General features: G+C 40.2%; 1 protein-coding gene across 1 annotated transcript; it reads right to left on the bottom strand.

Annotated features, from left to right (window-relative positions):
- Positions 1-3,712: 3,712 nt before the first annotated feature.
- LOC118667143 (olfactory receptor 1J4-like) lies at positions 3,713-13,917 on the bottom strand. The gene is made up of 2 exons (XM_036329934.1): positions 13,429-13,917; positions 3,713-4,657 (listed from the first exon to the last, which is right to left on the bottom strand). Exons 1-2 carry the CDS (start codon positions 13,915-13,917, stop codon positions 3,713-3,715), a joined length of 1,434 nt encoding a protein of 477 aa, XP_036185827.1.
- Between the last annotated feature and the right edge of the window lie 986 nt (positions 13,918-14,903).

The raw sequence follows: 14,903 nt of genomic DNA, 5'->3' as shown, positions 1-14,903 counted from the left end.
ATTTTATTTTAGTGGCTTTATATAGTTTTGCATTTAAGATAATGCTGGCCTCATCAGAAGAGCTTGGAAGTCTTTTCTTCTCTTGTATTTTTTTGAAATAGTTGAGGAGGAGAGGTGTTAGTTCTTCTTTGAATGTTTGGTAAAATTTGCCTGTGAAGCCATGCAGTCAAGAACTTTTGTTTGGAGTTTTTTAAATTACTTTTTAAATTTTATTAGTTTTTATTGGTGTATTCAGTTTTTCTGATTCTTCCTGGTTGAATTTTGGATGATTGTATGTGCCTAAGAATTAGTCCATTTCACTTAGGTTGTCCAATTTGTTGGCATTTAATTTTTCATAGTCCTTTCTTATACTCTTTTGTGTTTCTGTGATGTCAGTTGTTAATTTCTCTTTCATTTCTCATTCTATTTATTTGGGTCCTCTCTCTCTCTCTCTCTCTCTCTCTCTCTCTCTCTCTCTCTCTCTCTCTCTCTCTCTCTCTCTTTCTCTTTTAGTGAGTGTGGTTAATGGTTCACCAATCTAGTTATGTCTTCAAAGAACTAGCATTTAGTTTCATTGATCTTCTGTGCTGATTTTTTTAGTCTCTGTCATTTATTTTCACTCAGATATTTATTATTTCCTTCCTTCTACTTACTCTTGGCTTCATTTCGTGGTCTTTTTTATTGTTGTTCATTTAGATGTAGGATTAAATTTTTGAGATTATTCTTGCTTTTTGAGGTAGACTAGTAATGCCATGAACTTCTCTCTCAGGACTGCTTTTGCTATATCCCATAGATTTTGTGTTTTGTGTTTTCATTTGTTTTCAGGTGAAGTTTTATTTCTTCCTGGATCTCATTGGTAACCCATTCATTGTTTAATAACATGCTGTTTGGCCTCCATGTGTTTGAATATTTTTGAGAGGTTTTTTTTTTATCACTGTGGTTGATATTTTGTTTCATACCATTGGTATCCGAGAAGATGCTTGATATGATTGCAATCATCTTGAATTATTAAGACTTATTTTGTGTCCTCACATGTGGTCTATCTTTAAACATGTTTCATGTGTACTGAAAAATAATGTCTATTCTGCTGTTTGGGGGTAAAATGTTGTGTAAATATCAATTAAATCCATCCACTCTAGTTTGTTGTTTAAAGTCGCTTTTGTTCTTCTGGATTTTTTGTCTGAAACATCTATTCAGTGATGATAGATCTTAATCTATCAAGTTAAGGTCCCTTACTATGACTGTCAATCTCTCCCTAAAAGTCCACCAAGAATTTCTTTATATAGTTAGTTGCTCCTGCATTAGGTGCATATATGTTTACAAGGGTTATAACCCCTTGTTGGATCAATCCCTTTAGTAATATTAGTGACCTTCTTTGTCTCTTGTTATGGCCTTTGTTTTGAAGTCTATTTTGTCAGATATAAGTATTGCTACCCCAGCAGTTGTTTGTTTGTTTCCATTGCATGGATTATTTTTTAAATCACTTCACTTACAACCTGTGAGAATCTTTTGTTCTGAGGTGGGTCTCTTGTAGACAGCATATACGTGGCTCATGTTTTCTTATCCTTTCAGCTACCCTATGTCTTTTTTGAACAAAAGATGTATTAACACCTTTATTTATTTTTAAATACTTCTTTATTGTTGAAAGTATTATATATATTCCCCTTTTCCCCCCATTGACTCCCTCCAGGCCTCCCTCCAACCCCTCTAGGTTCCCCCCGCCCCCTGCTCCAGTCCTTCACTATCCTATTACCTGTGTCCATGGGTAATACATATATGCATACAATGTCTTTAGTTGATTACCTCCCATGCAACCACCCTCCCCATACCCTATGTCTTTTGATTGGAGCAAATAATCCATTTACATTTAAGGTATTATTGATAGCTACTTGTTTCTTGCAATTTTTTTCTTTTACATATGTTCTTCTCTACAATATATATTTTCTTCTTCTTAAAGCAGTCCCTTTAACATTTCTTGCAGTGCTGGTTTGGTGGTAATAAATAAAGACTGGGAAGTTTTTATTTTGCTCTCCCTGAAATAGTGTGGTCCAAATCTCCCCAGGGGACAGAATCCCCACTGATTCCTAACACCAGATGCTACACAGGCTCCTCCACACCTCCTTGTTGCTCTGGGTTGAGATCCATGCGTAGGATTGAGACCTGTTGCTTCTAGGGGGAGGGAGCCCTGCAATACCCCTCTGGCTTTTCAGCACAACCACACATCTTTGAGGAGGCTCTCCCTTTTACCATCTTCCACCCTCCTACCACCCCCCCCCCATGTGATTTCTACTGTACTCTTTGGTTATAAGTTTTCACGTTAGCTATGCTTGTATTGTTTTTCAAATTGTTTGCTCTGCAATTTAGTTGCAAATCTGGTTTGGGACTGGGAGCCAGTAGGTGCAGCTTTCAGCTAATCTGGAGATATCTTGAAATCTCTAGTGTTTTAATCCTTGATCAGTTGGCTAAGGTGGTGTCTGCCAAGCTCTCTACAGAAAAGTCACAATTTTCTTCAAGTTACTATTTTAACCTTATAATTAATGGGTATCATTTGGGTAGATATCTTGATATTATGTAAGCATAACTTTTTCCTTATTAAAACTTCACCCACTATAGTTAACATCCATTGGTAATTCTTATATGACAAAATTATTGAAAACGTTGAGGCCAAATCATGATTCTTTTAATTCTATCATATCTTTCTTGTTTATTAGTTGTATTCTCCTATACAAAAACACTTACCCTCATTCCTTAGTCATTGGTTTTATATTTATTCATTTATATCATTATGGACTCATGGATTCTTACTCTCTGAGTGATAACCCATTACCATGGTTACTCATTTTGAAGCTTTGGGTGTTTGTACTCATAGGATGTAGATCAGGACTGAGACAGAAAGAATGGGGAATAGCCCTGGCTGGTGTTGCTAAGTGGTTACAGTCTCAGCCTGCACACTGAATGGTTGCGGGTTCAATTCCAGGTCATGGGGTCTTTATTACTTATACTACACTAGCATCTACATCTGTATCTGTATTTATATCTGTATATGTACTTATACTCGTATGATAAGTAGATGAGGTGTTAAGGTAGGACCCATTACTAGAAAAATTTTCCTAATTATAAATAAAGTGGTATGCTGTTAAAAGCATTTTTGAAAAGTCTCTAGATTTTTAACAGCCTTGCTTTGTAGCACATACCAATTTTCATATGTAATTACTCATCATGGCTGATTGCAGTCTGCCAACATGATCTAATTGATTGTGCAGTGGGAAAAGATGTGCACATTCAGCTTGAAGCCAACTAAACCTGTCATAAAGGAATTAGTTCAAAAGTAAGTAAGTAAATAAATAAATAAATAAAGTTCATCAAAGCAGAATATGATGCTAAATAAGTGTGTTTTGTATAACACAAAATAAAAAAATACGTAAGCAAAAAATGAAATATAGCAAAACAGAAAGAGACAAATCCACAAATTATAAATGTGAAACATGTTCTGCATAGGGTTTTGCATATTTCTTATAAGAGATGATAAACAAATGAAAAACGTGAATTAGGAATAATGAATTATTAACAATCTAGGTAGCAAATATGGCCTAGTTGACATATTAACACTTGTACCAGACAACAGAATTCATGTTCTATTAAAGTTATATGGAGATGTTGATCATACAATAATTTTAGATCTATCTCAGATCTATCTCACTGTGCTTCTGACAGCATCAAGTGGACTTTGTGATTACCAGTTAAAGAACTTAACCCTATTGACACACATCTCTAAGGCCTGTTTGATATCTCTGTTCCTCAGGCTGTAGATGAAGGGGTTCAGCATGGGGGTAACTACTGTATACATGACTGAAGCAATTATGTCTTTGGAACCCCATGATGAGGAGAAAAAGTAAACACCTGCAGCTGTCCCATAGTATAAAAACACCACAGAGAGATGGGAGCCACAGGTAGAAAAGGCTTTATAGAGTCTCTTAGTGGAGGGCACCCTCAGGATGATGGTCCCTATACGGATATAGGAGCCCAAAATAACACCAAAAGGCAGGAAGAAAATCATTCCTGCCTCGGTGAATAGGACCAGCTCATTGAGGGAAATGTCTGAGCAGCTCAGTTTCAGGAGCACAAGGAGGTCACAAAAGTAGTGGGTGATGATATTATCGGTACCGAAGGACAGTCGGACCAATAGGAGAGTGTGCAGCAAATCATGGAGACAGGAGAGAATCCAGGAGCCAACCACCAGCAGCACACACAGCCCCTCCCTCATGATGGTGGTGTAGTGTAGGGGGTGACAGATGGCCACGTACCTGTCATATGCCATCACAGCCAGAAGAAAATTGTCAAGAGTACCAAAAAGTATGAAGAAATACAACTGAGAAATGCATTCCACATAGGAGATGGATTGTTGCTGAGTCTGCATGTTCATGAGCATCTTTGGGACAATAACAGAGGAAAGAGAAATGTCAGAGAAGGCCAAGTGGCTGAGGAAGAAGTACATGGGCATGTGTAGGCGACAGTCCAGCCTGATGAGCAGGATGATGAGCAGGTTGCCCAGCACCGTGGTCAGGTACATGCCCAGGAACAGGGTGAAGAACACGCCCTGCTGCCCTGGCGGGATGGGGAGCCCCAGGAGGAGGAACTGGGACACACTGCTCTGGTTCTCAGGCCTCATGCTGCTCTTCTGTCTGCTGGGGATGAAGAAGGTTTGGGAATCTCAGGAACCTAAGAATGGTGACCTGAACCATCACATCTCATATTGTCATTCTCTGGGAAAACCATTCATTTTTAAATACTTTCATATTAATTTCTCACACCTGTGGATGTATGCATCTTCCCTCTTTCCCAGTCTGGTTCCAGGAAAACATTGAGCCCCCAACGTAATTGATAAGACCTCGTCCCACAGTTGCAAGAAGGGGTTCTCTGTTTTATTCAACCATTACTTTTAACATCAAGTCTAGGTCAGAACCTCTTCTAAGGACTGAGATAATTTCTGTACCTGGCCAGAGCCAAACCCTAATAATTCACAATGGCAGAAACAGAAGATGAGCCCCAGAAACTGGTATCAGTTGTTAGTGCCCTAAAATAATGTGAGACACCTGGACTGATTGGGCTCTTTGGAACATTTTCACACTCCTCCTGTGAATCAGCCGGGGTCATTGATCCACAGCTGTAAACTCAGGGACATTTGCAAATGGGTGGCCATTTAAAACCACTTGATGCCAGAACAGCTCCAAAACTAAAATAGTGCATAAACTATCTTTTATAATATGGTTGAACATTTAGTACAACATTTGCATATTGGCCTAGGTATCTACCTACATTTCCTAATTAAATCCACATTTCAAACTTACATTCCCAGACTTTAAAACCCTGTCACAGCTGCACTAATAATTCGTATTCTTTTACCTTTTTTAGGTTTTAATAGAAACATAAATGATACAAATTCTCTAAGCACACAGCAATGCAGTAGGGAATAGAAGGACACACATATGTGTGTATATCTGTATGTATAATGTATGTAATATGTAATGTATAAAACTTGTATTATCATCTATATATATAAAAGGCTAAGTGACCATCCGACCATTCGACTGGCCGGTATATATGATGCGCACTGACCACCAGAGGGCAGACACTCTATGCAGGAGCTGCTGAGCTGCGGTAACTTGGCAGCAGCAGTTCTCAGGTTTCGCACCCCAGGACCAGAGAGGAGGGATCCGCGTGATTCCACCTTCGGCCATGGGTGCACAATCCGTTCACTGGGCCACTAGTTTTTATATAATAAAAATCACCAAGTATTAGCTACTTCATGGGGTTCTGTCTAATGTATCTTTGTGATCAGAACCCACGTTCTTAACTATTACACAGGGAAACATCCTTTTTCTTACTTGGGGAGGCCAGCACAATGTATTATATTAGAGCTGTGAGGACTCAAAGTTGTCCAAAATTCTGAAACCTCTTACTAGATAATTTCATTCCTTTATAATTCTCAAATATATTCACTTTATTTTGCACAATAACTGTTTACTGAGAGCCTCTGTAAGATTCACAATAGAAGTGTAATTCTTTTCATTTATAGATGGGGAAACTAAGACCAAAATTTACGTAACTTTCCCAAGGTCTCAACACTATTTGATGGTGAACCAGCCCAATAAACACATACAGCATGATGCCAGCAGGTTATTTTTCTGGGATGTTTAATAAAAGTAAAGAGGAGGAAAGGAAAATATAAAATAAAGACAAAAAGGAGAGGAAAACATTTAAAAAGAAAAGACAATGTAAAGAAGAGGTTGCAAAATCTGAGGGGCTCTCACACTCGGGTACATGGAAAGGAGAGCAGATTTGTTTCACAAAACCGGGAGTTGCTTAGAGTGTGGCTATCTCAGCTAATGGTGCCAGAGGGGGGATGGCTAAGGACATACTTGAGTTCTGATACCCATACACCCATACACACACATACACACACACACACACACACACACACACACACACACACACACACACACTGCTGAGCTGAGGATTCCAGTCACCTGTGACCACGTTGCCATTATCAGGGAAGAATAGTCAATATGTGGTTCAGCTCAAAAACACTTGTCTACACACATACAAATCATAAGAAACACACTAAGTGAGACATACACAACACACAATGATGGACCACTCACCCACAAAAGTACTAACACCCCTGACTTGTGAACTCACCTGGTGACATGCAACTCACCACATATACATAACTGAAGCACTGTACACACATCACCAAAATCATACAAGACCATAAACAATTAGAAAATCTTACAAGAACCTGGATGGTGTTGCTCAGTGGTTAAGTGTCGACCTATCAACCAGAAGGTCACGGTTCGATTCTGATCAGGGTGCATGCCTGGGGTGTGGGTTCAATCCCTAGTGGGGTGTGTGAAGTAGGCAGCAGATCAATCATTCTGTCTCATCAAACATAGAGACATATGTTTCTATGTTTCTCTCCCTCTCCCTTCCTCTCTGAAATCAATAAAAAATATTTTTGTAAAAAATGTCAAAAGAAACACTCACCACAACACATATGCACACCCAGCCACACACTCACCACAACAAGTAGCACACGCCCTCCTATTACTGAGAGGCAGGCTTCAACCCTTCTGACCATCCCCTTCCAGGGACAGGTGTCTACCTGGTGCAGTTAATCCTGTTCAGTCACAGGCAGTCATTAACCCAGCAACAATATCCAATCACCTGGTCACATACACATGGTCACATACACACAGAGAAGATCAAACAACACCCCTTCCAGCTCTCACACACGAGTGTGTCACCCACGGCACAGCTCCCATGTGCACCAGTACATGCTGTTGAGCAGAGATGTGAGCCCTCTCTGAGCTGACCTTGGTTCCTGGTGAGGTTGGGCATCTTCTTGTCCAGAAGCAGAGACAACAGTCTCACTTCTGATGATCAGCTGTGAGGCCAGTGTTTATGATGACAGGCATGAATCAGGAGTCCCTCACCACATGCCAAGAACTGATAACTTGTTCTACATGCATGAATATAGGACTTTGAGTCAGATACATAGCGCACACATACACACACACACACACATACACACACATGCAAACATTAAATACCGGATACCCAAGCATACACAATACATGCAGACACAGATTCATGGACACAGAGTATCATACGCGAACCCACTAGCACACAGGCAGATCCATCACCAAGTACGGATTTCCAACTCCTCTCACCTGGGCTCATCATTGGTGAGTTCAGACAACTTCTGCTCCAGAATGTTGTCCATCTCCTCAGGTTTTCTTCAGGAGACCTAATATCCAGACACACAGAAGAAATATCTGGCACTTCTACTGACTTCTACTGACTTTCCTTTTCCTTAACCAGCTCCCGGGAAATGAGTCCAATGATAACACTTAATTATTAATGAGAGACTGCAACAAAGTCCAAGTCCCCAGGTTTCTGGTTAATTTCTGACTGCCCTTTGGAGAGCCATGTGCCCAAGAGCCAGAGGGAGTGGAGTCCTAGGGGACGTTGCCCCTGATTCCAGTCATGCCCTGACGCCTTTCTTCTTGAGCATTATTCAGGCTGGGACAAAGGAGTTTTCAACTTAACATTTTAAATGATTTTAAACTTAGAGAAAAATTGTAAAATGCCATATTGGTTTGGAAAAAAGTAGGTTTCCAGTTGTGAGTACACAAAACACAGAGTTTATTCACATGTTATTATTTATTATTATTTTATTACTAGGGGCCCAATACGCGAATTCATGCACCTTGAAAGGAACTGTGGGCTGCGAGGCTGTGGTGGGCACAGGGGCAGGTCTTGGCCCATTCTCTGTGCCCCCGCTCAGCCCCTCCCACTGTGGCCCTGGGTCCCCTCTGTGCTGGCAGCCCTGCTCTCCCAGCCACTGCTCCATGCGCTGACTATGCCATGACAAGCAATTGGGGCCGGCACCAGCAGCGGGTGCAAGCAGGGCCAGCACCATCATGGGTGCGAGTGGCGGCTGCTGCCCCAATCGCCCCTCAGGAGCAGGAAGAGGTGGAGAAGCCCTCAGGGGCAATTGGGATTGGCAGCTGCCACTCACACCCTCTGACTGCACCGGCAGCAGATGTGAGCGGTGCTTCCAGTGCTGGCAGTGGGTGCAAGCGGGGCTGGCACCGGCAGCAGGTGCAAGTGCTGGGTGGGACCGTGGTATGTGGGAGCAAAGAATTTTCAGTAACCACCAGAGGCTCACCCTGATGCCAACGACAGGCGTCCTGCCTTGGTCTGGCACCCCTGCTTACCTGCTCCACCATCTTGCTGCAGCCTACCTGCCATGTTCCGTGCTCTGCCGCCTGCTTGATGCCTGCCATGTTTCGCGTCCGACCCCTGGTGGTCAGTGCATGTCATAGTGACCAGTTGTTCAGTTGTTCGGTTGCTCCACTGTTCTGTCTATTTGCATATTAGGGTGTTATATAGAGAAATTTGTCATGGTAACATATACACAGAGAAAACCAAACAACACACTTTCCAGCTCTCTAACCATACTTTCATCCTAACCTATAATTGGCTAATGTAATGTCTCCTAGGTTATCTACTGGAAAGTTAACATTTTTTTAAATTACTATTCTAACCTTGTAATTAATAGATATCATTTGGGTAGATATTTTGATACTATACAAACATAACATTTCCTTTACTAAAATTTCAACTCACTATGATCAATAAGTAAACAAAGGGGAATGAAATAAGGATATATATTTGATTAATCAAAAGGGAGGAAGATAAGAGACAATACAGAAGCTTCAATCAGAAAGGATATATGCACCCATATGTTCATAGCAGCACAATTTACAACAGCTAAGATTTGGAAACAACCTAAGTGCCCATCATCAGATGAGTTGATTAGAAAACTGTGGTACATCTACACAATGGAATACTACGCTGCTGTAAAAAAGAAGGAATTTTTACCATTTGCAACAGCATGGATGGAATTGGAGAGCATTGTACTGAGCAAAATAAGCCAGTTGGAGAAAGATAAATATCACATGGTCTCACTCATTTGTGGAATATAATGAACAACATAAAGTGGTGAACAAAAATAGAACCAGAGTCATCGAAGCATCGAGCAAACTGTCCAACCTATGAGGGAGGGTAGGGAGTGAAGGGGTAAGAGATCAACCAGAGGACTTGTATGCATGCATATGAGCATAACCAATGGACACAGACCGGGGGAAGGTGAGGGCATGTGCTGGGGGGTGGGGGAAGTAAAGGAGAGGTCAATGTGGAATAAAGGAGACTTATGTAATACTTTAAACAATAAAGAATTTAAATAAAATAAAAAAGAAATGTGTAGCAGGTGTATCAAATAAAAATCGGTAATATGAAAAATATAAATTTAGATATATTATTAGATATCAATAGATAAAATTCTGCACAAATATCATAATTGTTGCTTTACATAAAAAGAGCAAATCCAACTTTACACTGTTAGTGATGGACACCTCACAGATATAAAGACATAGCAAAGTTTAGAGTAATAGAAATAATACCATGTAAACACTAACCACGAGTAAGGGGCATCTTTACTACCAATGCTATACTAGTAACTATATCTTTACCTGTATCTCTATCTATATATCTACATCTATATCTATATCTATATCTATATCTATATCTATATCTATATCTATATCTATATCTATATCTATATCTATATATATCTGTATATGTATCTATATCTATAGATTTAGCTACGATATATCTATACTAATATCAGAACTAGATGAGGTGTTAAGGTAGGACCCAGTGCTAGTTGTGTGCTGTTAAATGCATTCTTTTTTCATTTGAATTCTTTATTGTTGAAAATATTATATATGTCTCCTTTTTCCACTCATTGACCTCTTCCCGGCCACTTCCACCCCCCAGCACATGCCCTCACTCCCCTACTGTCTGTGTCCATTGGGCATGCTTATATACTTCCATACAATTCCTTTGATCTCTTACCCTACCCCATCCCCTGCCTTCCCTCTGAGGTTGCACAGTCTGTTTGATGCTTCTATGTCTCTGGATCTATTTTTATTCATCAGTTTATGTTGTTCATTATATTCCACAAATGAGTGATAGTTACCTTTCTCCGACTGGCTTATTTTGCTTAGCATAATACTCTCCAGGTCCATCCATGCTGCTGCAAATTGTAAAAGTTCCTTTTTTGTATAGCAGCATACTATTCAATTGTGTCGATTTACCACAGTTTTTTTATACACTCATCTGCTGATGGGCACTTAGGCTGTTTCCAAATCTTAGCTATAGTGAATTGTGCTGCTATGAACATAGGGGTGCATATATCCTTTCTGATTGGTGTTTCTGTTTTCTTGGGATATATTCCTAGAAGTGGGATTACTGAGTCAAATGGGAGTTCCATTTTTAATTTTTTGAGGAAACACCATACTGTTCCACTGCGGCTGCACCAGTCTGCATCCCCACCAGCAGTGCCCAAGGTTTCCTTTTTTCCGCATTCTCATCAGCACTTGTCATTTGTTGATTTGTTGACAATAGCCATTCTGACAGTTGTGAGATGGTACCTCATTGTCGTTTTGATTTGCACCTCTTGGATGATTAGTGACTTTGAGCATGTTTTCATGTCTCTTGGCCTTCTGTATGTCCACTTCCAAGAAGTATCTATTTGGGTTCTTTGCCCATTTTTTTATTGGTTTATTTTCCTTTTAGGTTGTATGAGTTCCCTATAAATTTTGGAGGCTAAACCCTTATCGGATATAACATTAGCAAATATGTTCTCCCATGCAGTGGACTCGCTTGTTTTGTTGATGGTTTCTTTTGCTGTGCACAAGAAGCTTTTTATTTTGATGTAGTCCCATTTGTTTATTTTTTCCCTCAGTTTCTATTGTCCTAGGACAGGGTGGGCAACCTTTTTGTGAGTGCGTGCCAAAACGAGCAAAATCTCTGGCTCAAAATTCTTCTGCGTGCCAACCCTAATTTTTTGAGAACATGTTACGCCTACTTGATATCTCTTAAGGTGTACGTGTGTGAAGAACCTTGAAGAAATAATAAAATTCATTCGAGCGACAAAAACACAGTATATGATGATGAAAAATACATTTATTTTTTAATGTATACATGTACACTGATAGTCCGACAGAAAACTTTATGACTCCGTGTGATGTTATCAGTGGGACGTTTGCTGCTGCATCACCGATGACAGAGATTTTACATCAGGTTTATATTTTGTGACCTTCAGAGATATGCACGAGCTACTACTTTCATCCATCAGGCTACTCCTATTACGAGACTTAACAAAATTCATCACTGAGAACAAAGATTCACAAGCGTATGTGGATGAAACCAAAACACTGGTCGGATGTAGATAGGCAGGGCGAGTTAAGGCAGAGGCATAGAAATTGCTCTTCTCTCTCATCAGTCCATGTCTATGGTCTTTAAGATAACTTGTTATGTAAAATTATTTATTTATCTAAGATGCACCGGCACTGAATTTATGTGAAAAATAAAAAAGTCAATATTAAGAAAAAAATTGTAAATGGAAGATTATAAGAGAGGGTTTTGCGAACCAGCAAAAGTTACTGGCGTGCCATGTTTGGCACGCGTGCCAGGGGTTGCCCACCCCTGTCCTAGGAGATGTGTTGGTAAACACATTGCTATGAGATATGTGTGATATTTTGCTGCCTATGGATTCTTCTAAGATTTTTATGGTTACCCATCTTACATTTAAGTCTTTTATCCATTTGTTTTTTGTGTATGGTGTAAGTTTGTTGTCTAGTTTCATTTTTTTGCATGTATCCAATTTTCCCAACATCATCTATTGAAGAGACTGTCTTGACTCCATTGTGTGCTATTGCCAAATATTAATTGAGCATAATGGGTTGGGTCTATTTCTGGGTTCTCTCTTCTGTTCCATTGGTCTAAATGTCTGTTCTTGTACCAATACCAGACTGTTTTGATAACAGTGGCTTTGTAATATAGCTTGATATCTGATATTTAAATGCATTTTAGAAATATTTCTAAGTTTTGCTTTGTAGCACATGCTAATTTTCATAGTGTAATTATTCTTGTCATGGGTGAATTGGAGTCTACCAACATGATGTCATTGAATGTGATTTGGAAGAGATGTGCACAATCAGCTTGAAGCCAATGTGAGCCAGCAAACAATAATCAGTTTGAACAGAAAAAAATAGAAAGTTCACCAGGAATGGGTCATGATGGTAAATCAGTGAGTCCTCAATAACATAGAATAAAAATACAAATTCGCAATTATGATTGTGTAACATGTTTTACAAAAGATTTTGCATAGATCTTATAAGGGATTATGAATAAGGGAATAAAGAATTATTAACAACCTAATAGAAAATTTGACCAAGTTGAATATTAACAGCACTTGTACATGACAACACAATGCATATTATATTAAGGTTATATGGAGATGTCGGCCATACAATAATTTTAGGAGATCTATCTCCCTGTGCTCCTGACTGCAACAAAAGGATTTAGTGATTGCCCCTTAAAGAATTTAACCCTATTGACACACATGTTTAAGGCCTGTTTGATATCTCTGTTCCTCAGGCTGTAGATGAAGGGGTTCAGCATGGGGGTAACTACTGTATACATGACTGAAGCAATTATGTCTTTGGAATCCCATGATGAGGAGAAAAAGTAAACACCTGTAGCTGTCCCATAGTATAAAGACACCACAGAGAGATGGGAGCCACAGGTAGAAAAGGCTTTAAAGAGTCTCTTAGTGGAGGGCACCCTCAGGATGATAGTCCCTATACCAATATATGAGCCTAAAATAATGCTCAATGGCAGGAAGGAAAGCATTCCTCCCACAGTGAATATTACCAGCTCATTAAGGTAGATGTCAGAACAGCTCAGCTTAAGGAGCACAATGAGGTCACAGAAGAAGTGGGTGATGGTATTGTTGGCACAGAAAGATAATCTGACCAAGAGGAGGGTGTGCAACAGGGCACTGCCACAGGAAACCATCCAGGAGCCAGCCACCAGTAGCGCACACAGCTCCTCCCTCATGATGGTGGTGTAGTGTAGAGGGTGACAGATGGCCACATACCGGTCATATGCCATCAGTGCAAGAAGAAAATTGTCAAGACCACCAAAAAGTATAAAAATATACAACTGAGAAATGCATCCCACATAGGAGATGGATTGTTGCCGAGTCTGCATGTTCATGAGCATTTTAGGGACAGTGACAGATGAGAAGGAGATGTCAGAGAAGGCCAAGTGGCTGAGGAAGAAGTACATGGGCGTGTGCAGGTGAGAGTCCAGCCTGATGAGCAGGATGATGAGCAGGTTGCCCAGCACCGTGGTCAGGTACATGCCCAGGAACAGGGTGAAGAACACGCCCTGCTGCCCTGGCGGGATGGGGAGCCCCAGGAGGAGGAATTGGGACATGCTGCTCTGGTTCTCAGGCCTCATGCTGCTCTTCTGTCTGCTGGGGATGAAGAAGGTGTGGGAATCTCAGGAACCTAGAAAGGAAGATCAGAACCATCTCATCTCATACTGTCATTCTCTGGGAAAACCATTCATTTTTAAATACGTTCATATTAATTTCTCACACCTATGGATGTGTGCATCTTCCCTCTCTCCCAGTCTGGCTCCAGGAAAACATTGAGCCCCCAATGTGGTCAACAAAGCCTTATCACACAGCGCAATAAGGGGTTCTCTGTTTTTATTCAACCATTACTTTTAACATCAAATCTCTGCCAGGACCTCTACTAAGAACTGAGATGCAGCAGTGAAGAAGAAAAGCAAGGAGCCCACTTCTATGAGATTAGATCCTGATGAGCATGTAGGGATAATTTCTACACCAGCCCAGAGCCAAACTATAATAATTCACTGTGGCAGAAACAGAAGATGAGTCCCGGAAACTGGTATCTGTTTTTGGTGCATTTAAGTAGCATGATTATCCAGGGGTGAGTTGGGGTTCTCAGAGCATTTTCACACTCCGCCTGTGAACCCTCGGGTCCCTTTGGCCCACAGCTGTAAACTCAGACACTCTCAAATGGGTGGCCATTTAAAACCAATTTGTGCCAGAATATCTCTGAAACCAAAATAGTCCAGAAATTATCTTTCACAATATGGTTGAACCTTAAGGAGAACATTTGGGTACTTGCCTAAGGACCTAACCTACGTTTCCTAATTAAATGCACACATCAACCTTACATTCCCAGACTTTAAAACCTCCTCACACCTGCACTAAGAAAAGGTGTTCTTTCACCTATTTTAGTTTTTAAGAATTAAAAACATAAATTATACAAATTTTGTAGGCACACATCAATGTATAAGGAATAGAAGGGCACATGTGTGTATCTGTATGTATAATGTATATAACTTGCTATATGTATTATCATTTTCTATATAATAAAAATCACCAAGTATTAGCCACTTCATGGGGTTCTATA

The sequence above is a fragment of the Myotis myotis genome, unplaced genomic scaffold, assembly GCF_014108235.1.
Source record: "Myotis myotis isolate mMyoMyo1 unplaced genomic scaffold, mMyoMyo1.p scaffold_m19_p_12, whole genome shotgun sequence".
Classification (NCBI taxonomy): domain Eukaryota; kingdom Metazoa; phylum Chordata; class Mammalia; order Chiroptera; family Vespertilionidae; genus Myotis; species Myotis myotis.
The sequence above is the reverse complement of the archived record's forward strand: the minus strand, read 5'-3'. Positions and strand labels throughout refer to the sequence as shown.